This window comes from Leucopleurus acutus (assembly GCF_964270905.1).
Source record: "Leucopleurus acutus genome assembly, chromosome: 13".
NCBI lineage: Eukaryota > Metazoa > Chordata > Mammalia > Artiodactyla > Delphinidae > Leucopleurus > Leucopleurus acutus.
Window position 1 is genome coordinate 72880848 of NC_139155.1, and position 26742 is coordinate 72907589.

Below are 26742 nucleotides of genomic sequence, written 5' to 3' on the forward strand. Positions count from 1 at the left end.
TCCAGGCCTCAGCGGCAATTTGTGGATCCCACTTCTCTTATAGCATCTTACTTGCCGTGCTGAGTGGCAGTCCCCAGCTACCCTTCCGTGTGGCCATCCAGCAGGTGGAACTGACGTGCCCGCTCTCCTGCTCTCTCCTAGCCTTAACGAGTCCATGCCCTTGGTCACCAGACAGCTGCAGTTCCTGTGGGGGGTGCCTCTGATCCGGATCTTCTTCAGTGACATCCTGAGCAAGAAGCTGCTGGAGAACCAGGAGCCGGTCCACGTGCCGCCAGCGTCCCCACAGAATGTGCTTCCTGTGAAGAGTGAGCGGCTCTCCTTCCCCGAAGTGCAGCGCCTGCCTGGCCCTGTGTACCTGCTCCCCTCTGTCATGTGACCTCTGACTTCTCCCCTGAAGATTTTGAGACGGCTTAAATCAAGTTCACATTTAGCAAAACACTGACTGGAAGTCCTTAGGGATAGTAAACAAGGACTAGGGAAATGTAACTATGTGAACAAAATCAAGGTTGTGTGTAGAGAACATCCACAGATGATCCATGAGGGCTGCCATGCTTATCTCTGAACTGCCATTTGGCTCTGAATTTCCAGTGGCCAAAAATGAAAAGGGAATTGTGGACCCTTTATTACTTCTCATTAGCAGGAAGAAGGAGGAAGATCTATTTCTTAGGGGAAGTAGAGCTTTTCTGAGCTCCTAATCATAAAATAAATCTCCCCTGTGGAGCTGCTTATACAGGTGGTAGTGGTCACTGACCAGACTGCCACCTCAGCGGCATCCCCGTTGTAGGGTCGCTAATGGGTTCCTTGGAAAGGTTTCTTATTGCGCACTCTGATAAAAGTAAAGCAACGCTGTTAACACATAATTCAGTGGAGTTACTTGCCTATGGCAGATTGCCAGGTTCGGTGTGGTTTTTCTTCTGCCACCCAGTGTGTCACAAAGCTCCATCTTGTAGCTGTCAGTGAGCATGGGCTTAGTGTAACTTCAGCAGGATATAGATGCGAAGGTGTAATACGAGAGTACAACCCCAAACTGATAATGAGTGCTGGAGGCTGATGCTCCTACTTCCCTCTGAAAGCACAGAACATTGGGAATTAGCCAGGCCCCCCACCTTTGCCCCTCTTCCCATAATTCAGTCCTTGGAAGTTTCACCTTTGTGGGTTCTGAAGTTAAGTGGTTACAGTAAAAGAATCCACAGTAAGAATCAAATATGTTTGGCTTGTTCTGACAGATCTTGTGCTGTTCTAAAGAGGTCTTTGTGTTCTGTCTACAGACCTTTTGTTACTGCTTTTCTGATTTACCCAAAAGAGATGATTTGAATCAAAGCTGCAGCCTCACTGTCTGGCTCTGGCTGGAAATTAGGAGCTTTACTGAAGCGCTCTTCCCTTTGTGGGGTGGAGTTTGGCAGATGGCTGAACTTCTGCTCACACGTTCCTCCTTCTCTCCACGCCAGCTCTCCTGAAGCGTGCATTTCAGAAGTCGGCGTCAGTTCGGAATATTCTCAGGCCAGTTGGGGGTAAACGTGTTGATTCTGCAGAGGTACAGAAGGTTTGCAACATCTGCGTCCTCTACCAGACCTCGCTGACGACTCTAACCCAGATCCGGCTGCAGATACTCACAGGTCTGGAGTCCTGAGGCGGTCTCCGCCATCTCTCACATTTGCCAGACAAGTTTTCTTAGAAGTTGATTCTCTCCTGGCTTCCTTGACTCAGAAAATAGATTCTGAAGAAGGGTATTTTTGAGCTATTCTTAGAACTTGATTCTGTTCAGTTAAATAGCTTAAGGTCATTGCAGTCCTAGCACTTCTAGCTTGTTCCTGTGACCTGGCTTTTATTTTCATTATGAAGTGCAACTTGCTTTTTTAAAAGTTAACATTTTTTTATGAATAGAAAACTAGAAAAGACAAGGAAGCAGAAAAAAGAAAACTTAAACCACTCTTAATCCTACAGTCCATAGATAACCACCTGATCCTGAGTGTGTTACATAAATATATATTTAGATTGAAATGCATAGTTTTATTTTTTCCTTTCCATTAATCACATTATAAGCATTTTATCATGTCAGAATTCTTTAAAAACCTCATTTTTATTGGTTGTGTAAGATCTCATTGCATGGATATGCCCAACATTTTCCTTTTTAGCTGAGCAAGGAAGAAAGTCCCCACTGTGAGCAGCACAGGAGTTGTTAGTATGATGGGTGTTATGAGGACAAAACGTCTATAAACCTTGAAGCTGTTGACTGCATAAAGGGTTAAGAACTTCTCTGTTACATTTTACGTTTTTTAAATCAAAGTGCTGCTACTTCTGTCTTTCACACTTACTTACTCATCTTCAGATATTTATAGAGCACCTATGTGTGCCAGGCACTGAGGATGCAGAGGGGAATAAGACAGCCAAGGTCTGTGTTCCCAAGAGGATTACATTGCAGTAGTGAGGAGACCAATGATAAGTCAGAGGAAAGTATATTTAATATAATGAAGGACACTGTGACAATGAAAATAATGAGACATTGTTGACTTGGACTAGGGCAGGGTTTCTCAGCCTTAGCACTGTTGACATTTGGGGCCAGATAATTTGTTGTTGTGGAGGGCATCCTATCCATTGTAGGATGTTTAGCAGCCCCTGACCCCTACCCATAAATTCCAGTAGCACCTCTCTCCCACTTTTGACAACCATACATGTCTCCAAACATTGTCAAATGCCCCCTGGGGTGGGGCGGTGTGCAAAATCATCCTTGGTTCAGAACCACTGGGCTGATGGAGATGGAAGCCGGAGGATTTACAGTCCACTCCAGGAGTGGAGTTTACAGGTCTTACTAGTAGATTGGATTTGGGGGAGTGAGGACTATAAGTTTCAAAGATGTTGCCAGATTTCTGGCCCAAGCAACTGTGTGGATGGTGGGGCCATTTGCTGAGCTAAGGGATGTGGGGGGGCAGGAGGTGGAGGGGGGATTGTGGGCCATTGAGAGTTCTGTCTGGCTGTGATGAGTGTAAGGTACCTGCTGGACCTGCAGCAGAGATGCCAAGCCAGCATACTGTGTACTGTGTGGAGGCTTGAGCAAAGGGGTGGGGTGAAAGGCCTGGGCCTGAGGGCCATTTCCCTAAGGAGAGTGCAGAAGGAAAAGGGGCCCAGATGAGCTGGCACCGCAGCACAGTGGGAAGGTCTGGGAAGCATACTGAGTGAGATGATTTTGAGGTAATAGCCTGTGTCCACCTTTATAAGATAACCACATTAAGCATCCCCCATTGTCCCAATGAGAGAATTGAAAAAGAAGTTTTTTTGGCCAATTTGAAAGTACATGATTTTAGGGAATTCCCTGGCGGTACAATGGTTAGGACTCAGCTCTTTCATTGCCAGGGCCCGGGTTCAATCCCTGGTCGGGGAACTATGATCCCACAAGCTGCGCTGCGTGGCCAAAAAAAAAAAGACGGAAAAAAAATACATGATTTTAAAAAGGAAGATGGGGCTTCCCTGGTGGTGCAGTGGTTGAGAGTCCGCCTGCCGATGCAGGGGACACGGGTTCGTGCCCCGGTCCGGGAGGATCCCACATGCCGCGGATTAGCTGGGCCCGTGAGCCATGGCCGCTGGGCCTGCGCGTCCGGAGCCTGTGCTCCGCAACGGGAGAGGCCACAGCAGTGAGAGGCCCGCGTACCGCAAAAAAAAAAAAAAAAAAGGAAGATGAGCTAGTCTAAAGTATATGTATAATATTCATTCTATTAGCTTGGCTATACACAAAACTATACACAAACTAGATTATAGAAAATAACATACTTGTTTTAAAAATACTGCTGTTTTTCTGCTCTCACAATTTACAAAATGTCTTTGTTCGTGCTCCTCACATACGTGTGTTGGTCCTGGAGCCACGTGCTGCTCCTCTGACCCGGCTTCTCCAGAGCATGGCATCTTCATTTCTGTCTAAATTGCTCAGGATGCAGCCCTCATTGAATTGGTATGTCATGCTGTAAATGAGTATATTTGTACTGTAGAAGCATACCTGGGATCTCTGCATTGTAACTTCTTACTCCATTTTTTTTAATTGAGGTATAGTTGACATATAACATTATCTTAGTTTCAGGTGTACAACATGATTTGATATTTGTACACATTGCACAGTAAGGCTAGTTAACATCCATCACCATACATTGTTAAATTTTTTCTTTTTTTTCTTGTGTTAAAGACTTTTAAGATCTACCCTCTTAGCAACTTTCAGAAATGCAGTATATGTTATTAACTATAGTCACCATGCTGTACTTTACATCCCCATGATTTTATCTATTTTATAACTTGAGGTTTGTCCTCTTTGATCCCCTTCACCCATTTTGCTTACCTTTCCCCTACCGCCAACGCCCTGCCCCAGCAACCATAGGTACACCAATCTGTTCTCTGTATCTATGAGCTTGGGTTTTTTTCTTTGTTTTTTAGTTTCTGCATATAAGTGAAATTATATGGTATTTGTCTTTCTCTGACTTATTTCAGTTAGTATAATGACCTCAAGGTCCATCCGTGTTGTCACAAATGACAAGATACCATTCTCTTTTATGGCTGAATAGTATTCCTGTGTGTGTGTGCGCGCACGCGTGCGCACACATGCACACCACATCTTTTTATCCATTTGTCCATTGGTGGACACTTGGGTTGTTTCCTTTATCTTGGATATTGTAAATAATGCTGCTGTGAACAAGGGGGTACATACATCTTTTCAAATTAGTGTTTCTGTTTTCCTCAGATGAATACCCAGAAATGCAATTGTGGAATCATATGGTAGTTCTATTTTCAGTTTTTTTGAGGAATCTCCATACTGTTTTCCATAGTGGCTGCACCAGTTTACATTTCCAGCAACAGTGCACAAGGGTTCCCTTTTCTCCACATCCTCACCAACACTAGTTATTTCTTGTCTTTTTGGTAATAGCCATTCTAACAGGTGTGAGGTGGTATATCATTGTGGGGTTTTTTTGTGTGTTTTTTTTTAATTTTTATTTTTTTTGCGGTATGCAGGCCTCTCACTGTCGTGGCCTCTCCCGTTGCGGAGCACAGGCTCCAGACGCGCAGGCTCAGCGGCCATGGCTCACGGGCCCAGCCGCTCCACGGCATGTGGGACCTTCCCGGACCAGGGCCTGAACCTGTGCCCCCTGCATCAGCAGGCGGACTCTCAACCACTGTGCCACCAGGGAAGCCCTATCATTGTGGTTTTGATTTGCATTTCCCAGATGGTTAATGATGTTGAGCACCTTTACATGTGCCTGTTGGTCATTTGTATGTCATCTCTGGAAAAATGTATTCAGATCCTCTAACCATTTTTTAAACAGATTACTTGTTTTTTTGTTGAGTTGCATGAGTTCTTTATATATTTTGGATATTAACCCCTTATCAGGTATATGATTTGCAAATATTTTCTTCCATTCCATAGGTTGCCTTTTCATTTTGTTGATGGTTTCTTTTGCTCTGCAGAAGCTTTTTAGTTTGTTGTAGTCCCACTTGCTGATTTTTATTTTTGTTGACTTTGCTTTTGGAGTCAGGTCCAAAAAAATCATTTCCAAGACCCTTGTCAAAGAGCTTACTGCCTGTGATTTCTTTTAGGAGTTTCATGGTTTCAGATCTTACATTCAATTCTTTACTCCATTTTGAGTTTATTTTTACATATGGTGTAAGGTAGTAGTCTAGTTTCATTCTTTTGCCTGTGGCTTTTCCAGTTTCCCAATACCATTTATCGAAGAGACTGTTCTTTCCCCATTGTAAATTCTTGCCTCCTTTGTTGTAAATTAATTGACCATATATGTGTGGGTTCATTTCTGGGCTCTCTATTCTGTTCCATTCATCTGTGTGTGTGTTTTTATGCCAGTACCATACTGTTTTGATTACTGTATCTTTGTAATATAGTTTGAAATCAGGGTGCGCGATGCCTCCAGCTTTGTTCTTCTGTCTCCAGATTGCTTTCCATTCAGGGTCTTTTTTGGTTCCATACAAATTTTGATTCTATTTCTCTGAAAAATGCCATTGGAATTTTGATAGGGATTGCATTGAATCTGTAGATTGCTTAGAGTAGTATGGACATTTTAATAATATTAATTCTTCCAGTCCATGAGCATGAAATAACTTTCCATTTATTTGTGTCTTCTTTGATTTATTTTATCACTGTCTTTAATTTTATTTTATTTATTTATTTTTTTATTTATTTTTCATTGCATTGGGTCTTCGTTGCTGCGCGCGGGCTTTCTCTAGTTGAGGCAAGTGGGGGCTACTCTTTATTGTGGTGCGCGGGTTTCTCATTGTGGTGGCTTCTCTAAGCACACGGGCTTCAGTAGTTGTAGCACGTGGGCTCAGTAGTTGTGGCTTGCGGGCCCTAGAGTGCAGGCCCAGGAGTCGTGGCACATGGGCTTAGTTGCTCCGCGGCATGTGGGATCTTCCTGGAGCAGGGCTCAAGCCCATGTCCCCTGCGTTGGCAGGCGGATTCTTAACCACTCCGCCACCAGGGAAGTCCCTTATCAGTGTCGTATAGTTTTCAGTGTACAGGTCTTTCAGAACTCCTTGGTTAAATTTATTCTAGATATATTATTCTTTTTGTTGCAGTTGTAAATGGGATTGCTTTTGTAATTTCTATTTCTGATAGTTCATTTCTGATAGCAGCGAATTTTTGTATATTGATTTTGTATCCTGCAATTCTAATGAATTAATTTATTCTAACAGTTTTTTTAATGAACTCTTTAGGGTTTTCTATATATAATATCACCTCGTCTCAAATAGTGAATCTTACTTCTTCCTTTCCAACTGGGATACCTTTTATTTACTTATTTTTTCTTGCCTAGTTCTGGCTAGGACATCCAGTACCATGTTGAATAAAAGTGGTGAGAGTGGGCCTCCTTGTTTTGTTCCTGACCTTAAAGGAAAAGCTTTCAGCTTTTCACAATGATGTTAGCTGTGGGCTTTTCATATATGGCCTTTATTATGTTGAAGTACATCCCCTCTGTACCCACTTTGTTGAGAGTTTTTTTATCGTAAATGGATGTTGAATTTTTTCAGATGTTTTTTCTGCATATATTGAGATGATCATGTGATTTTTATCTTTCATTTTGTTAATATTATGTATCATATTGATTGATTTGCAGATACTGAACCATCCTTGCATTCCTGGAATAAATCCCATTTGATCATGGTGTATTATCTTTTTAATATCTTGTCAAATTCGGTTTGCTAATATTTTGTTGAGGATTTTTGCATCTATGTTCATCAGAGCCTGTAATTTTCTTTTTTTGTTGTGTCTGTCTGGTTTTGATATCAGGGTAATTCTGGCTTTGTAAAATGGGTTTGGAGGCATTCCCTCCTCTTCAATTTTTTGGAAGAGTTTGAGAAGGATGGGTATTAATTCTTCTTTGAATGTTTGGTAGAATTTATCATTGAGGTCATCTGGTCCTGGACTTCTATTTGTTGAGAGGTTTTTGATTCAGTTTTCTTACTAGTAATAGGTCTATTCAGAATTTGTTTCTTCATGATTCAGTCTTAGAAGATTGTATGTTTCTAGGAATTTATCCATTTCTTCTAGGTTCTCCAGTTTGTTGGCATATAATTGTTCATAATAGTCTCTTAGGATATTTTGTATTTTTTTTTTTTTGCGGTACACGGGCCTCTCACTGTTGTGGCCTCTCCCGCTGTGGAGCACAGGCTCCAGATGCGCAGGCCCAGCAGGCCATGGCTCACGGGCCCAGCCGCTCCGCGGCATGTGGGATCTTCCCGGACCCAGGCACGAACCCGCATCCCCTGCATCAGCAGTCGGACTCTCAACCACTGTGCCACCAGGGAAGCCTGATATTTTGTATTTTTTCAATCAGTTGTCTCTTCTTTCATTTCTGATTTTATTTGAGCCTCTTTTTTTTTTTTTGGTGAGTCTAGCTAAAGATTTGTCAACTTTATTTCAAAGAACCAGCTCTTAATTTTTTTTTTTTAAAGAAGATGTTGGGGGTAGGAGTTTAGTAATTTATTTATTTATTTTTGCTGTGTTAGGTCTTCGTTTCTGTGCGAGGGCTTTCTCTAGTTGTGGCAAGCAGGGGCCACTCTTCATCGCAGTGCGTGGGCCTCTCACTATCGCGGCCTCTCTTGTTGCGGAGCACAGGCTCCAGACGCACCAGCTCTTAATTTCATTGATCTTTTTGGTTGCCTTTTCAGTCTCTATTTCATTTATTTCTCCTCTGATCTTTGTTATTTACTTCTTTCTACTAACTTTGGGCTTCATTTATTCTTTTTCTAGTTCCTTAAGGTAAAAAATTAGATTGTTTGAGATTTTTGTCGTTTCTTGAGGTAGGCATGAATCACTATGAACTTCCCTCTTAGAACCACTTTGCGGCATGCCATAAATGTTGAAATGTTTTATTTCCATTTTCACTTGTCTCAAGGTATTTTTTTAATTTCTCTTTTGATTTCTTACTTGACCTATTGGCTATTTAGTCACCCTGTTTTTTTTTTAAACATCTTTATTGGGGTATAATTGCTTTACATTGTTGTGTTAGTTGCTGCTGTATAACAAAGTGAATCAGCTGTATGTATACATATATCCCCATATCCCCGCCCTCCTGCGTCTCCCTCCCACCCTCTCTATCCCATCCCTCTATGTGGACACAAAGCACTGAGCTGATCTCCCTGTGCTATGCAGCTGCTTCCCACTACCTATCTGCTTTACATTTGGTAGTGTATATATGTCAGTGCCACTCTCTCACTTTGTCTCAACTTACCCTTCCCCCTCCCCGTGTCCTCAGGTCCATTCTCTACATCTGCATCTTTATTCCTGTCCTGCCCCTGGGTTCTTCAGAACCATTTTTTTTCTTTAGATTCCATGTATATATATTAGCATACGGTATTTGTTTTTTTCTTTCTGACTTACTTCACTCCATATGACAGACTCTAGGTCCATCCCCCTCATTACAGATAACTCAATTTCGTTTCTTTTTATGGCTGAGTAATATTGCATTGTATATATGTGCCACATATATAAAGAAGAATGGATATCTTCTTTATCCATTCATCTGTCGATGGACATTTAGGTTGCTTCCATGTCCTGGCTATCGTAAATAGTGCTGCAGTGAACGTTGTGGTACATGACACTTTTGAATTATGGTTTTCTCAGGGTACATGCCCAGTAGTGGGATTGCTGGGTCATATGGTAGTCCTATTTTTAGTTTTTTAAGGAACTTCCATACTGTTCTCCATAATGGGTGTATCAATTTACATTCCCACCAACAGTGCAAGAGGGTTCCCTTTTCTCCGGCATTTATTGTTTGTAGATTTTTTGACGATGGCCATTCTGACTGGTGTGAGGTGATACCTCATTGTAGTTTTGATTTGCGTTTCTCTAATGATTAGTGATGTTAAGCATCCTTTCATGTGTTTGTTGGCAATCTGTATATCTTCTTTGGAGAAATGTCTATTTAGGTCTTCTGCCCATTTTTGGATTGGGTTGTTTTTTTCTGTTATTGAGCTGCGTGAGCTGCTTGTATATTTTGGAGATTTATCCTTTGTCAGTTGCTTCATTTGCAAATATTTTCTCGCATTCTGAGAGTTGTCTTTTCGTCTTGTTTATGGTTTCCTTTGATGTTCAAAAGCTTTTAAGTTTCATTAGGTCCCATTTGTTTATTTTTGTTTTTATTTCCATTTCTTTGGGAGGTGGGTCAAAAAGGATCTTGCTATGATTTATGTCATGGAGTGTTCTGCCTATGTTTTCCTTGAAGAGTTTTATAGTGTCTGGCCTTACATTTAGGTCTTTAATCCATTTTCAGTTTGTTTTTGTGTATGGTGTTAGGGAGTGTTCTAATTTCATTCTTTTACATGTAGCTGTCTAGTTTTCCCAGCACAACTTATTGAAGAGGCTGTCTTTTCTCCATTGTATATTCTTGCCTCCTTTATCACAGATAAGGTGACCATAGGTGCATGGGTTTATCTCTGGGCTTTCTATCCTGTTCCATTGATATATAGTTCTGTTTTTGTACCAGTACCATACTGCCTTGATTACTGTAGCTTTGTAGTATAGTCTGAAGTCTGGGAGCCTGATTCCTTCGGCTCTGTTTTTCTTTCTCAAGATTGCTTTGGCTATTCAGGGTCATTTGTGTTTCCATACAAATTGTGAAATTTTTCTTCTAGTTCTGTGAAAAATGCCATTGGTAGTTTGATAGGGATTGCATTGAATCTGTAGATTGCTTTGGGTAGTATAGTCATTTCACAACGTTGATTCTTCCAATCCAGGAACATGGCATATCTCTCCATCTGTTTGTATCATTTTTAATTTCTTTCATCAGTGTCTTATAGTCTTCTGCATACAGGTCTTTTGTCTCCTTAGGTATTTTATTCTTTTTGTTGCAATGGTAAATGGGACTGTTTCCTTAATTTCTCTTTCAGATTTTTCATCATTAGTGAATAGGAATGCAAGTGATTTCTGTGCATTGATTTTGTATCCAGCTACTTTACCAAATTCATTGATTAGCTCTAATAGTTTTCTGGTAGCATCTTTACGATTCTCTATGTATAGTATCATGTCATCTGAAAACAGTGACAGTTTTACTTCTTTTCTGATTTGGATTCCTCTTATTTCTTTTTCTTCTCTGATTGCTGTGGCTAAAACTTCCAAAATTTTGTTAAATAATAGTGGTAAGAGTGGGCAACCTTATTTTGTTCCTGATCTTAGTGGAAATGGTTTCAGTTTTTCACCATTGAGGACAATGTTGGCTGTGGGTTTGTCATATATGGCCTTTATTATGTTGAGGTAAGTTCCCTCTATGCCTGCTTTCTGGAGAGTTTTTATCATAAATGGGTGTTGAATTTTGTCAAAAGCTTTTCCTGCATCTGTTGAGATGATCATATCTTTTTTTTTTTTTTTTTTTTTTTGTGGTACGCGGGCTTCTCACTGTTGTGGCCTCTCCCGTTGTGGAGCACAGGCTCTGGACGCGCAGGCTCAGCGGCCATGGCTCACGGGCCTAGCCGTTCCATGGCATGTGGGATCTTCCCAGACCGGGGCACGAACCTGTGTCCCCTGCATCAGCATGCGGACTCTCAACCACTGCACCACCAGGGAAGCCCAAGATGATCGTATCTTTTTTTATCCTTCAGTTTGTTAATATCACATTGATTGATCTGAGTATACTGAAGAATCCTTGCGTTCCTGGGATAAACCCCACTCGATCATGGTGTATGATCCTTTTAATGTGCTGCTGGATTCTGTTTGCTAGTATTTTGTTGAGGATTTTTGCATCTTTCATCAGTGATTGGCCTGTAGTTTTCTTTTTTTGTGACATCTTTGTCTGATTTTGGTATCAGGGTGATAGTGGCCTCATAGAATGAGTTTGGGAGTGTTCCTCCCTCTGCTATATTTTGGAAGAGTTTGAGAAGGATAGGTGTTAGCTGTTCTCTAAATATTTGATAGATTCACCTGTGAATCCATCTGGTCCTGGGCTTTTGTTTGTTGGAATTTTTTTTTTTTTTTTTTTTTTTGTGGTACCTGGGCCTCCCACTGTTGTGGCCTCTCCCATTGCGGAGCACAGGCTCCGGACGTGCAGGCTCAGCGGCCATGGCTCACGGGCCCAGCCACTTCGCAGCATGTGGGATCTTCCCGGACCGGGGCACAAACCCATGTCCCCTGCATCAGCAGGCGGACTGTCAACCACTGTGCCACCAGGGAAGCCTCTTGTTGGAATATTTTTAATCACAGTTTCAATTTAGGTGCTTGTGATTGGTCTGTTTATGTTTTCTATTTCTTCCTGGTTCAGTCTCGGAAGGTTGTGCTTTTCTAAGAATTTGTCCATTTCTTCCAGGTTGTCCATTTTATGGGCATACAGTTGCTTGTAGTAATCTCTCATGATCCTTTGTATTTCTGCAGTGTCAGTTGTTATTTCTCCTTTTTCATTTCTAATTCTGTTGATTTGAGTCCTCTCCCTTTTTTTCTTGATGAGTCTGGCTAATGGTTATTCAATTTTGTTTATCTTCTCAAAGAACCAGCTTTTAGTTTTATGATCTTTGCTATCATTTCTTTCATTTCTTTTTCACTTATATCTGATCTGATCTTTATGATTTCTTTCCTTGTGCTAACTTTGGGGGGTTTTTGTTCTTCTTTCTCTATTGCTTTAGGTGTAAGGTTAGGTTGTTAATTTGAGATTTTTCTTGTTTCTTGAGGTATGATTGTATTGCTGTTAATTTCCCTCTTAGAACTGCTTTTACTCCATCCCATAGGTTTTGAGCCATCGTATTTTCATTGTCATTTGTTTCTGGTATTTTTTTAATTTCCTTTTTGATTTCTTCAGTGATCTCTTGGTTACATAGTAGCGTATTGTTTAGCCTCTATGTGTTTGTATTTTTTACAGTTTTATTCCTGTAATTAGTATCTAGTCTCATAGCGTTGTGGTTGGAAAAGATACTTGATACGATTTCAGTTTTCTTAAATTTACCAAGGCTTGATTTGTGACCCGGGATACAATGTATCCCGGAGAATGTTCCATGAGCACTTGAGAAGAAAGTGTATTCTGTTCTTTTTGGATGGAATGTCCTATAAATATCAATTAAGTCCATCTTGTTTAATGTATCATTTAAAGCTTGTGTTTACTTATTTATTTTCATTGTGGATGATCTGTCCATTGGTGAAAGTGGGGTGTTAAAGTCCCCTACTACTATTGTGTTATTGTCAGTTTCCCCTTTTATGGCTGTTAGCAGTTGCCTTATGTATTGAGGTGCTCCTATGTTGGGTGCATATATATTTATAATTGTTACATCTTCTTGGATTGATCCCTTGATCATTACGTAGTGTCCTTCTTTGTCTCTTGTAATAGTCTTTATTTTAAAGTCTGTTTTGTCTGATATGAGAATTGCTACTCCAGCTTTCTTTTGATTTCCATTTGCATGGAATATCTTTTTCCATCCTCTCACTTTCAGTCTGTATGTGTCCCTAGGTCTGAAGTGGGTCTCTTGTAGACAGCATATATACGGGTCTTGTTTTGTATCCATTCAGCTAGTCTGTGTCTTTTGGTTGGAGCATTTAATCCATTCACATTTAAGGTAATTATCAATATGTATGTTCCTGTTACCATTTTCTTAATTGTTTGGGGTTTGTTATTGTAGGTGTTTTCCTTTTCTGTGTTTCCTGCCTAGAGAAGTTCCTTTAGCATTTGTTGTAAAGCTGGTTTGGTGGTGCTGAATTCTCTTAGCTTTTTTGCTTGTGTGTGAAGGTTTTAATTTCTCCGTCGAATCTGAATGAGATCCTTGCTGGGTAGAGTAATCTTGGTTATAGGTTTTCCCTTTCATCACTTTAAATATGTCCTGCCACTCCCTTCTGGCTTGCAGAGTTTCTGCTGAAAGATTAGCTGTTAACCTTATGGAGATCCCCTGTATGTTATTTGTTGCTTTTCCCTTGCTGCTTTTTTCTTTTTCTTGTATTTAATTTTTGACAGTTTGATTACTATGTGTCTTGGCATGTTTCTCCTTGGATTTATTCTGTATGGGGCTCTCTGTGCTTCTTGGACTTGGGTGGCTATTTCCTTTCCCATGTTAGGGAAGTTTTCAACTCTAATCTCTACAAATATTTTCTCAGTCCCTTTCTTTTTCTCTTCTTCTTCTTGGACCCCTATAATTCGGATGTTGCTGCATTTAATGTTGTCCCTGAGGTCTCTGAGACTGTCCTCAATTCTCTTCATTCTTTTTTCTTTATTCTGCTCTGTGATAGTTATTTCCACTATTTTATCTTCCAGGTCACTTACCTGTTGTGCCTCAGTTATTCTGCTATTGATTCCTTCTAGAGACTTTTTAATTTCATTTATTGTGTTGTTCATCATTGTTTGTTTGCTGTTTAGTTCTTCTGGGTCCTTGTTAAACGTTTCTCATATTTCCTCCATTCTATTTCCAAGATTTGGGGTCATGTTTACTATCAGTACTCTGAATTCTTTTCTAGGTAGACTGCCTATTTCCTCTTCATATGTTTGGTCTGGTGGGTTTTTACCTTGCTCCTTCATCTGCTGTGTATTTCTCTGTCTTCTCATTTTGCTTAACTTACTGTGTTTGGGGTCTCCTTTTCACAGGCTGCAGGTTTGTAGTTCCTGTTGTTTTTGGTGTCTGCCCCCAGTGGGTGAGGTTCGTTCAGTGGGTTGTGTAGGTTTCCTGGTAGAAGGGCCTGGTGCCTGTGTTCTGGTGGATGAGGCTGGATCTTGTCTTTCTGGTGGGCAGAACCGTGTCCGGTGGTGTGTTTTGGGGTGTTTGTGAACTTAGTATGATTTTAGGCAGCCTCTCTGCTAATGGGTGGGGTTTTGTTCCCATCTTGCTAGTTGTTTGGTATGGGGTGTCCAGCCCTAGAGTTTGCTGACCATTGAGTGGAGCTGGGTCTTACCATTGCGACGGAGTTCTCTGGGAGAGCTCTCGCCAATTGATATCACGTGGGGCCAGGAGGTCTCTGGTGGTCCAATGTCCTGAACTTGGCTCTCCCACCTCAGAGGCTCAGGCCTGACCTCCGGCCAGAGCACCAAGACCCTGTCAGCCACATGGCCATGTACGTGGGGAGTTTCTTGCTTTTTGGGAAGTCTGAGGTCTTCTGCCAGCATTCAGTAGGTGTTCTGTAGGAGTTGTTCCACATGTAGATGTATTTTTGATGTATTTGTGGGGAGGAAGGTGATCTCCACATCTTACGCCTCTGCCATCTTGAAGGTCCTCTCAGTCACCCTGTTTTTTGTTTTTGTTTTTTTTAACTTATTTTTAAATTGTGAGGTTTCTGCATTTTGTAACCACATCCCCTTACCCTTGAAAACGTGAGGTCAAACCTTTAGGAATAATAATGAGATGGGTGTTAAATTTCTTTGCCTCCATTACAGTCCCTTCAGTTCACCCTCTAAACATCCATAAGTAGCATTGATTGAGTCTGCCCCCAGGCTAATATATGTTCCCCAAACAGTTCTTTGTTCAAAATTAAGCCATTCAAAGTGCTCTGTAAAGTGAGAGGCATTATAAGGACTCAAATATAAGGTGACTCCTCCTTTTCTGAGGAATAATTTGAGGAACACATCTTACTGTACATTCAGTGACAAGTGGAACTTTAGAGCCACACTTTCTAGGTCAATAGCCATATTAAAAGCCTTCATAGAGAACAGTGATGCAGCTTGTGTGCCTGAGGCCTAGCCATCGAGAAGCCCTCTGCTTCTCCCGGGGTCAAATTTTTGTGTAACTCTTCAGAGTATCTCATATTGTCATTCGCTGCTTTCCCATTTTTAACAGAGATAGAATAATAGCAGTAGATGAGAGGAAAGCTTTGCTAAATGTGGATAAGCCTGCAAGATAGTTTAAAGCAGGGGTTGGCAAACTATGGCCCATGGGCCAAGTCCAGCTCACCGCTTGCTTTTGTAATTAAAGTTTTGTTGGGAACACAGCCACATGCATTTATTTACCTATTGTCTATGGCTGCTTTCATGCTGTGATAGTAGCACATTGAGTAGTTGTGACAGAGACTGGTCCAGACTGAAAACCTAAAAATACTGACTCTCTGGCCCTTTCCAGAAGAAAATTGCTGATCCCTGATTTAAAACATAAACACTGAGTCAGCAGATCTGGGTTCTGTTCTTGGCTCTGACACTTACTGGTTGTGTGATTTGGGGCCAGCTACTCAATCTCTCTGAGCATCAGTGTCCTCCCTTAAAATGGTGATAACATCGGGTTTCCCAAGGTGAAAAGGAAATAGTGCCTGTGAAGTATTTAGAATGGTATCTGACACATAGTAAGCACCCATTAAACATTAGCCTGCTATTATCATTGTTGTTCTCATGGTGATGTTATTCTTCGTAATTGCACCTTCTTTCTCTCAACATGCGTTAAATGGTCACTAATAGGTTTAAGTGTTTTGTTTTCCCGAAGGAGAGGAGACATAAGGGACCAGGTGGAGCCCCACCTGAAGCTTGGGTTTCTCTATCCTTTTCCAGGTCTCACTTACCTTGATGACCTGCTGCCCAAACTTTGGGCGTTTATCTGTGAACTGGGGCCCCACGGAGGGTTAAAGCTCTTCTTGGAATGCCTCAACAATGACACTGAAGAGTCTAAGCAGCTCTTGGCCATGCTGATGCTGTTCTGTGACTGTTCCCGGCACCTTATCACGTAGGTTGACTGCTGTGGGGCTGAATTCCTTTCCTAGAATGTGGAGAGACCAAATTACAGTGTCAGCGAGGAAGCATTTGTTAATGTGATTACTGCAAGCATTTGGACCTGTCATTAGAAGAATTAGACAAGACATTTACAAAGTGGGTGGCACTTAGTAGGGATTCAGCAGTTGTTAGTTCCCATCCTTTCAGGAGAGCTGGGTCATTACCACTTATGTGGGCTTTGGGGTCTTCTAGAGCTCGGTTCAAATCACACCTCGGCTGTTTACTCACTGTGCTAGGTAGTTAATTGGAAAATTCCAGAGCCAGTGTGCAGAACCTGGCTCAGCCACTCACTGAGACACCCTGGTCCAGAGGGGAAGGGGCTCCACCTCTCTGGGCCTCAGTTTCCTCATCTATAGATAGGAATTCATAGCACCTACCTCTTAGCCGTAGGTACAGAAGAGATCAGTGATAGGCATAGTCCCAGGCACCGGCAGCAGTCAGTATGTGTTGGCTGTTATTCTTACAACTGTTGTCAAGCTGACCCTGGGCAAGTTGCTTAACCTCTCTGAGCCTCAGTTTCCTCAACACTGGAATGGAGACAATATTACCAATCTGATAGGGAGTAAATGAGAAAAGGAATGTCAAGTACCTAGTACAGTGCCTGGCACAGTGAGAAATTAACAAATGTCAGTCCCGTTCAGTTCCTTTTCTTTAAGCTTATGTGTCTACTTGAGTATTTGGTATTCTTTTAATTCCACTTTTTCCCAAAAGATTGGTGAAGAATTGTAAGGTAGAATGGACCTCAGGAAGTTCTATTCGGTCTGGGAGAGATTGGCAGGAGGGGATTAGGGGTATGTAGGTGGCGGATTGGGTATGAGTCATGGAGGGAGGGCCCAGTGAGTAGTTAGAGGGGAGAGCAGGGGTCTTTGGCTGCTGGTGACACCCCCTTAATTGCCTGGTCAAGGGTGACCCAAGAGTGAGTCAGGCTCTAAAGTGAATAGAGCAGTTATAGGAGGTTTTCAGATAGAGCTGCATCTTATGGTTCATTTATTCATATATTCTTTCAGACATTTATTCATTCACCCTCAAATACTTATCAAGCACTTACTCAGTGCCCCTAGTGTCTGTTACAGATGCAGAATAAGATTCCACAACTTCCCTCAGTAGACACAGACTCTCAGTCAAGATTCCTTAATAATTCAGACATGAATTCATAAGCAGTGTCACAGTCAGATTCTAAGAAAAGGGTAGAGCAGAACGTGTCGTTTCTTTCCTTTCTCAATTGTATTTTTTAACTTCTTACCATAGACGATTTCAAATAAATAGAAAGTGGAAAGAATAGTATAATGAACCTTCACGTACCTGTCACCAATTTCATTAGTTATTGACTCATGGCCACTCTTGCTTCATCTATACCTCCACCCACCCTTCCATCATATCCTTTTACCTGTAAATTTTATCTAACAGATAGAGCTTATTTCTTAACATTATTTTGTCTAGTATGAGTAATAGATCTTTTTTTCCCCTTCTTTTTAGTGGGAAAGTATGAATAATTTTCTGTCTGACTTAGGATCCTTGATGACATTGAAGTTTATGAAGAACAGATTTCATTCAAACTAGAAGAACTGGTCACCATCTCCTCTTTTCTGAATTCCTTTGTGTTTAAGATGATCTGGGATGGAATCGTAGGTAAGGTAAAGATGTCAGCCGTTGTTTAATTGCTGCTACACATGGGAAGTCTAGAGTCTATAACATCAGCTGATTCTTAGCCTTGTTGTCCATCAGAGTTAATTCAAAATGCACATTTATTCACATAGTTAGAAGTTTTATTTCTCCACTCTTTATGACCCCTTAAGATAGTAGTGTGGTTATGGAAGTCTTACTCTTCCAGGCATCCTTGAGGATTTACATGTGTGTGTGAAGGATTATTCATGATTAATTTTGCCCTGAAACTCCTTTTGATTCTTTGAGTTGATTTTCATGAAGATAAAACACGTGCCTGGTCCCACTTCAAGTTAGAGTCTACCTCCTGAAGTGTTTCCAGTCGATCAGCACCAAACCCCTTAGATTAAAAGGTCCTTTGTACGACATACAAGTGGGAGGCAGTGCGAGTGATTGTGTCTGAGACATTCCCGGGTCCCACAGGCCCTTAGAATGTACCCAGGGAGCCTTTTAATCCTGTTGATTCCATGTAACGTTCAGCATGAGGGAGACGAAGAACTGCTGGGCCTCGGGGCTGACGAGAGGAGACACGGGCTATCCTCCTGTCCCCTCCAGTTCTGAGCAGCTCCGAGACTGTGGCTCTCCTGGTTGTTTGCCCCACAGAGAATGCCAAGGGTGAGACCTTGGAGCTGTTCCAGTCCGTCCACGGGTGGCTGATGGTGCTCTACGAGCGGGACTGCCGGCGGCGCTTCGCCCCCGAGGACCACTGGCTGCGCAAGTGAGCTCGGGGTGGGAAGGGGGTTTACGGAGGCTGGAGTCCCTCTGTCTTGCCGCTGGGACCATTGTGGCCTGATGCTCAGCACTTATGTTTTAGGGCAGAGAGGACTTGGTCCGTCTTCTTCATCTTGTCCTTTCATCTGCATATGTCCCTATAAAGCACCTGTCAGGACAGGTCACCTCGCAGTTGCTTCTGTTAGGACACAGTACGCTGAAGATGATTAGAGCTCAGTGTTGGCAGCCAGAGCTCACATTGAGCAGATGTTTCACACTCAAACTGGAAAGAAAAGTTCTTTCAGCTGAACTAAGCAACAGGTTATGATCATTAAATGGCAGTTTTTATGAGCAGAATTAGCGGGATAAAAACCACAGCTAGGTTTGTTGGGGGGTTGGGTACGGAAATCCTCTTGCAACAACTAAACATAAGATCATGTCTGCCTTTTTTTAATCAATGACAGATCAACTCTTATGTAACTATTGAAGTTGTGGCACTAGAATAGAGATTAGCAGACTTTTTCTGTAAAGGGCCAGACAGTAGATATTTCAGGCTTTGCACACCAGACAGTGTCTGTTGCACCTCCTCAACTCTGCCATTGTAGTGCGAAAGCAGGTAGAGACAGTACCTAATGAATGGGTATGACTGTTCCATTAAAATTTTATTTACAAAAATGGGCAGCAGGCTGGATTTGACCCATAGGCTGTAGCTGGCCAGCCCTGCACTAGAGGATGGTTTTCTTGTTCTTTATCCCAAATCCATGTCTTTGTTTTTAAGGGATCTCAAACCTAGCGTGCTCTTCCAGGAACTTGACAAGGACAGAAAACGGGCTCAGCTGATCCTGCAGTACATCCCGCACGTCATTCCTCACAAAAACGTGAGTTGCACTCAGAGCTGGGGTCCTCCCACCAAGTTCCTGACTGTCCATTTTTGTTATCGCAATTATTAGAAATGAATAAAAACGATCATTCAGTAAACGCAGATGCTGACTGGCTCTTATGCTGTTGCAGCTGTTATGCCAGGTGCTGGGGGTGCAGAGATTGAAGACAGTGTGAACTGTCCATTTGGCTAGTGTGGGGTGGATGCTATGGGGATGGATGCCGTGGGCACCCAGGGCAGGGGCTCAGGAGAAGACTCCACAGGTAGTCGGACTGTGCTTGCAGGCCCAAGGTGAGAGAGAATGTGGTGCCAAGCGAGAGCCGGTGGAGTCAAGAAATGAAGCTGAGGAGGTTCGTAGAAGCTGGAGCAGGAAGGGCCTCGTAACCCAAGGGTGGGAGCGTGGATTTTGTCCAGAGCCATCGGAGTTTTTAGCTGTGGAGGCACCTGGTCAGAACTCTGCTTTAGAAAATTCCTTCTGGCCGTCGCCTGAAGGACTGGCGAGAGGCAGGTGTCATGGCCAACTGGCCTGAACTCGGGTGGGCCCACGGGAGTAGAAAGACAATGACATCAAGAGATTCTGAAGGAGGTAGCACCTCCGGGCCTTGAAGAACGATGGCACTCCGGGGGAAGGAGAGGAGGAATTCAGAGCATGCTCAGGTTTCTGACTTGGGGGCCTGGCTGCTCGAGAGGGCCATTCCCAGAGGTGGGGGCACAGGCAGGAGCGGGACTGGGAAGAGCCGGGAGCAGGCGACGTGTCTGCAGCTCCTCGAGGGTCTGGAGTGCAGGAGAGAGGACGGGGCTGGAGGTGGACTCGACATGCGGACGGCTTGCGACCTCCTCGGTGCATTCATGCATGAGGCTGAGGTGGTCAGGGAGCCAGAGGGAGTGAGCAGACCGGGGACGGAGGCCAGAGCCCTGCACGGGGAGAGGAGTGATCAGAGGAAGGAAGAGAACTGGGGTGTGTGGCATACAGAGCCACGGGGTGTGAGAACCTTGGGAAGGGCCAGGTGCTGTGGCAGGGGTGCCCGGGAGATGAGGGGCGTCCCTGGTGTGTCGTGAGCGCTCCAGAAATGTCTGCTCCTTCGGGGGGAGGCTCCTTAGAACCCACAGGTGCCCTTTCCTTTCTCTCCTGACTTACTTAGTCCTCCTCACTGTTCTCTGGTATTGTCTTGACCTTGATGTCATACTTGTGGCTGCCCTTCTTTACTTCCCCTCAAGCAGCGGTTCACAAACATGTGGCCGTTTAAATTCTTACTGCGCCTGACAGCAGAGCCTCTCAGAAGGCTTAGACAGAACTAAGCCTCTCATGGAGATGACTTAGTCGCGCGCCCTCTGTGCGTGAGCCCCTTAGCGGCATCCCTGCCCCTGCCTCAGATAGAGGATGCGCAGCTTTGCAGAGCAGGCCATTGCATGGCTTCTGTCTTCCCAGTGGTGGAACATCCTTCCTTGTCTTACACAATCTACTTCCCTGTAACTTCTACCCTTTGGTCCTTGAACAGCCACTAAAAGTGGATGGTGTCATCTTCTGCGGTTTGCTTTCTGGGTGGTCTGTTTTCCAAGGGTGGTTGGTGCCCTTCCCTTCTCCAGCCAGTCCTCATTTGAAGTGGGTTCCAGCCCTTCACCTCGTGGGTCTAGTCCAGGTTGGTGGAATCTGACTTAAAGTGCGGCTCCTCGCCCCGTTCCTGGGTGTCTGACTTCAGCCCTGGCCCACAGCGTCCCCACAGCGTCTGCTCTGGAATCTCCACTCTGTGTGTCTGCAGTTAACAAACGGTGCGCTGGGGCACCCCGGTTGCTACAGGATATTTTAGTTTTTTGAGGGAAACACAGTGAAATCTGTTGGGCACCGTGTGAAGTACTTGCTTGAGTTCACAGCGTCAGCGTTAAATTCTGCTCCATTCTTCTCGATGATGTCCTATTTGCTAAGCTGGGTTTTAAAAAAATGAAATTAAAATATTTTAAATTTCAATTTATGCGTGTTTTTTAAATACAGCTACTAAGTTCTTAGGACATAAACACTTATTAAGTTGTTAGGACTTAACTGTCTACTAAATGGAACTGTTAGGTATTTCTTTTGACCTAAGATTGCAGTTAAGAAATATTACTGAGCTGTTAGGGGTGCTGAGAACAGGAAAGTCTGGGAAGCTCTGGGTTTAGCTGACCTGACTTAAGAGTCCAGGCTGTATGGTAATCCTCACCAAGGGCGGGGTGGGGGCGCTTAAGATCTACATCATGAAGATTATGAGCCATTCGTCCTTGGCTCATAAATCTATTGCCTCCCTTGGGAAAATAGGGCCCTTCTTCATCTTCTGGCCCCTGTCCTGCTCCTGTGATGGCACCAGCAGGACTGGGATAGTGTTTGAGGCTTGGCGTGTTTTCTGTGTCTCAGGCTTCCCCTCTCTCTTCACAGCGTGTGTGCTGTTCTCTTCTGGTGACGTTCTTAATGGGGCATACAGGGGGTGAAAGCCTCTCTCCAGGCCTGCGTTGTCTCTCTCATCTGTTACTGTTATGCCATCTGCCCTAGACACCGAACCTCTCCCTCATTCTTGATCCCACCTGAGTGGGTGGCTTATAGTGCCTTTATTGCTTTCCTTAATATTTTTAAAAGTCTCAGCTCTGCCTGGTTCACACACGCAGCACTTCATCCTCTGCACTCTCTTATGTTGCTTTTACATGTTTACATGCAGTTCATCTCCTGACTGGTACTTAAGGCCTCCCTCCCTCCCTCCCTCCCTCCCTCTCTCTCTCTCTCTCTCTCTCTCTCTCTCTCTTGCTTTGGCCTAGAAGGCCTAGGGCCACGTGTGGTGGGTAGGGGTGGGTAGTGTGGTGGTCTGTGCATGGGCCCTGGTCCCCCGTGCACCAGCTGTGTGACCTTGCATGACAGTTTCCTCATCTGCAAAGTGGGATGATGATCCTTACCTAGATGTCCACTGTGCTCACTGAGGTCTCCTAGCCCCTTGAGAGCTGGTGAAAGTTACCCCAAACCTTCTTTCCTGCCCCACAGAAATCCAGAGCCCCATCCAGTCTTTCTGCAATTCATGGGAGGCCGGCAATCTTGTGGTCACCTCTGTAGTTCTGCCTCTGTGTCCGCTGTCTCTGCTCCATATAGTATTAACCTTGACAGGAGGCTTATCTTCTGCCTCAAGTTCCACAAGACAGCACCCCTTGTTCAGGTAATCGTGCTAAAGACTTGGGGGTCACGGGAAGCAGTCATGCCACGTGGCCCCCCGTGAGTTAAATACCTGTGCTTGTCTCCAGCTCCACAGCACAGAAGGCAGAGGCGAGAGTCCCCAGCATGTGCATCTCCAGCCACCCTCGCTGTCCTCAGCCCGCGCTCTCCCTTCCGCGTTGCCAAGGAGCCCCGAGAGCTTGTGCTGTTTTTCAGGGCACTTCAGTCCTAGTTTCTAGACTTGTAAACCAGCCACATGGCACCCCTTCACTGACTAGTGCCTCCACTGAGCACATCCCCCATCTCAGGAGGTTGTCGGCAGTGGCTTTTTCTGTCACCTTATTTACTTCAGGGAGCTAATAGAATGATCAAATGAAAATGCAGTAGCCTCCCCTCGTGTATAGTTAGCTCTTATTACTACTGTTATTACTAGTGGCTGTTATTTTTTGTATTTAACAATGCTCTTGACTTTGGGGAGATGTCCGTTTTTCAGAAAAACAGCTGAGGTTGGAGTTATTCGTTCATTCTGCTGACATGATTTGAGTGCTATTACAGGATGGGGCCAAAGGTCAATGCTCTCCTAAAGGAGCCTGTCAGAATCTTGAGAATGCAAGAGGGTTCTATTTAAATGATACTTGAGAAATATGACTGGTGGGACTGCGATGTGCTTGAGGAGACAGAGGAGGCAGGTAGAAAGGTCAGGGACCTTTACACTGTAGGGTCATTTACACATTTCTGACAGCAAAATATATATATCTTTGAAATGTTTCTGTGTTTTAAATTCATGCTATTGATTTCCTCTAAAGCAGGCACGGCTATATAAGGCACCCTCTGTAATGCGTGCTGCCGCAAGGTTTTTACGGTGGATTATTGACAGAACAAGGAGAATGATTTTTCTCCCAGACTGTTCTTAGCTGGGCTCTGGCTGCAGCCAGACCACTCTTTCTGGAACCTTTCCCCTTGGCATGTATTCAGCTATATTTCTAATTCCCAAGAGCATCTGGGGGGAAGTTTACTGTCCTCACAAAACACTTCTAACCTGTAGCACACATCAAAGCATCCCATTCTGGGAGCCTCTCACGTGCTTACATTTCATTAATTTTGTACAGTGTGTTTTAGGGGATCCTCAGTTGTTGACCCCTTTATCGGTCTCACCTTTGCTCATTTCAGAGAGTTCTCCTGTTCCGAAACATGGTGACCAAGGAGAAGGAGAGACTGGGGCTTGTGGAAACCAGCTCTGCCTCCCCTCATGTCACTCACATTACCATCCGCCGGTCCCGGATGTTGGAGGTGAGAAGCCTGTTGCAAAGTGCGCTCTGTAAACCGTAGGGTTTCTAGTGGGTGACCTGTTGCCTCTGAACTGTTCTTATCACTCCTTGATCTAATGACACTGAAGCCAGGGCTGTGGGTGCAGGAAGGGCCTGTTTGTCCTGCCAGCTGCTCTGAGCACTGCTTGATTAAACACGCCCTCAGTTCTGGAGACCCCAGCGCAGCATTTCCCTCCCTTTACCCCACGAGGTGAGAGTGGCCAACACTCTGTGCCTCCGAAATGAGGACAGACACGCTTATACCTGTGCAGACTCTGTCTGTCCTGGCAGGCGCTTTGCCCAGCCGCCCAGCTGTGAGTGTGGAGGCTGGAGTGCGGGTGTTAAGTTACTGAGCCATCCTGGGAAATACATCGATCACAGAGCTACACGTTCTTTTTGGACATAAACTTAGGAGCTGCACGTGAAGTGGCCCACCTCTGCCAAACCCAGCGTCCAGGGTTCCTCCCATGCAGCGACTTTGTGTGACTTTGAAATAGGTGCCTGTCCTCAGGACACTGTCCTCCATATGTCAGGAAGTTGTCATGATATGTTGATTTTGCTGGAACAAGACCCTGAACATTGTCATAATAAATGCACGCACCTGCAGTGTCTGCATCGTGCCTGCCACACGCTCCTCCGGCATTGTGCAGCGTATGTGCGCGTATGGTGATTGAGTCCCGTGTCCCCATTCCCAGGAGCGGCTTGGCTTCGTTGATATGCCCATGCTTGCTCTCTTGCCTTTCGTCACACTCCAGCCACAGTTCCTCATCGGCATGTTCTGCAGCGTAGAACAGTCAGGGGATCCCGGACAGCCCGGGGCCGCATCGCCAGCCACCAGCAAACGGCATTGGCAGCAGCCCTTCCTCCGCACACGTTTTCATTTCTGCCTCGGGGCATTTGTGCTGTGTTTGTCGCTCCTGGAGAACTTGTTTAAGTTCTCTGACCACTGGTGATTGACACTGAAAGCTGCCGGGGAAAGGCAGCAGGTGGTGAACAGACGATTTTGACATTCTCAAAACTAAGGATAAGAACTATAAGTGCCCCCAGGGGCCCTGCCAGTCATGGAGATGAGTAACGCTCGCTGAGAGTGTCTCGGCACGGGGCGTTTTGTTTGCATGCTAAATGAATAGAAATATCCTCCACTTCCACTGCTTGCTCCCGTTTTTCTTGAAGCACAGCCCTTGGACTGACCTCACAAGTGAGTTGATAAATGACAGCTGACAACCAGCCTCAGTGTTGGGGCTGGTGGAGAGCACATGCCTCTAAAAGAGGCCACCTGAGTATTGCCCTGTGGCGATTTGGGCTCTATAATGCTCCGGCTTGTTAAGAAAGGACCAAAATTTAGGGTTTTGTGTGAAATCCACAGTCCTTTGTGTTGTGAACTAGTCAGGTTTTGTAAAGTACCTGGAAGGTCAGATAACACCTGTCTGCCCATCAAATTCAACCTGCTGGCCACCAGTTTGCAACCTCTGCTTTGACTCAAAGGAAAAAAGGCCCAGCTGTGTTGTAGGAACTCATTTCTCCAGCACTTACTTTGTTGGACCCAGATGCACCTTTCCTGTCTCTTAAACTCCTCCATCCCACCGCCCGTCATACCCACTCCCATGTGGCCAGCACAACGGGGAGTCTGGGTGGTGGAAACTGTGGTGTCTCCTGAGAGTGACAGAATCCCCGACACCCTCCTCAAGTGTCACTGGGAGATTTACCAGACACCCGCTTACCCTGGGCCAGCTTGTTTAAACACATCCCTCAGGGACGTCAAAGGAGGGATTTCTGTCTTAGATTTTAGGCAAAGTCCATTTTCCTCTTTACGTTCCATTGGGATAGATCCTGTCATGAAATTGATCACTGGTGTTCGTACTGAATTAGGAAGGAGAGAGGGTCATTGATTCAGTTACCCCAGTTCTCACGATTCAGTGGCTTGGGTACCAGAACTTGAGAGCACAGTGGCCTTTGCTTGATTAGGACACAAGGGGGCATCAAAAAGCCGATGTTTGACCCATGATATCCTGGGCTTTTATTCTGTCCCCTTGTTTATGGTTTGTACTGAAGGTGAGGCTTGTATATTAGGCTTCCAGGTGATGGTCCAAAGTCCTGCAGGAAGGCCTCTCCTCACAGGGGTGAACGGGGGCCAGAACACCAGCACTGCAGAACTAGGAGCTGTGGACACACCCTTGCTCATCCCTTTCCCCTCACCCCGTCAAAGGCAGGACTGAGGCCAGAGGAATTCAAGGTCACTCAGGTGTCAGTGACAGAGCTGGGCCTGGAAGCCAGTTCTCCCGTTCCCCTTCAGTGTTCTGTGCATCCGCTCTTTGAGATGCAGAAGAGAAGAGGAACGCCCAGTCCCCCTTTCACCTACCCCTGGGGCACAGATATAGAATTCTCCAGAGAGGGCAGTGGGGTGCAATAGGAAGTATGTCAGAGGAGGTGGGCAGCAAATTCCTCTCTACAGTGTTTCAAGGGGAGGCTAAAGTGGGGCTGACCCAGCAAAACTGAGATTTGAGTCCAGCAAACATTCCTGGAGCACCTGCCATGAGTTTGACCACTTGCTAAGAGCTTTCACATGGACCATCTCGTTTAATCTGCATGACTCTGACACACCTCCTAACACATGCTAAGGTTAGGGAGGCATCATTTTAAAGCAGAATGGAGGAAGTCCTGCAGGCAGGGGCATGTTAGAATTCTCTCCCCGTCCCCACTCAGTGCCAAGATAATTACATTTAGGCAGAATGATTGAAATGCTGCAGCAGCTGCCTGGTGACTCCCTGTTTTTCTCTCCTTTTTGTCTAACTTAATGATTTTCATGTTTCATGTGCATAAAAAAGTACTTTTCAGGAGTGTGCATTCAAAACCGTGTTCTTATTCCTTCAGGTGATTTAGGGGACT

At 44.4% G+C, this 26742-nt stretch overlaps 1 protein-coding gene across 2 annotated transcripts in view; it reads left to right on the forward strand.

Moving 5' to 3' along the window:
• The window catches only part of UBE3B (ubiquitin protein ligase E3B), a 55846-nt gene that overhangs the window by 16755 nt on the left and 12349 nt on the right, over positions 1 to 26742 (forward strand). For both annotated transcript variants that reach the window (XM_082852548.1, XM_082852549.1), the window contains exons 13-19: positions 142 to 305; positions 1449 to 1616; positions 15912 to 16083; positions 17641 to 17759; positions 18396 to 18510; positions 19282 to 19381; positions 23720 to 23839. In XM_082852548.1, the coding sequence (XP_082708674.1) occupies positions 142 to 305; positions 1449 to 1616; positions 15912 to 16083; positions 17641 to 17759; positions 18396 to 18510; positions 19282 to 19381; positions 23720 to 23839 (958 nt within the window). The remainder of the gene's footprint in view (positions 1 to 141; positions 306 to 1448; positions 1617 to 15911; positions 16084 to 17640; positions 17760 to 18395; positions 18511 to 19281; positions 19382 to 23719; positions 23840 to 26742) is intronic.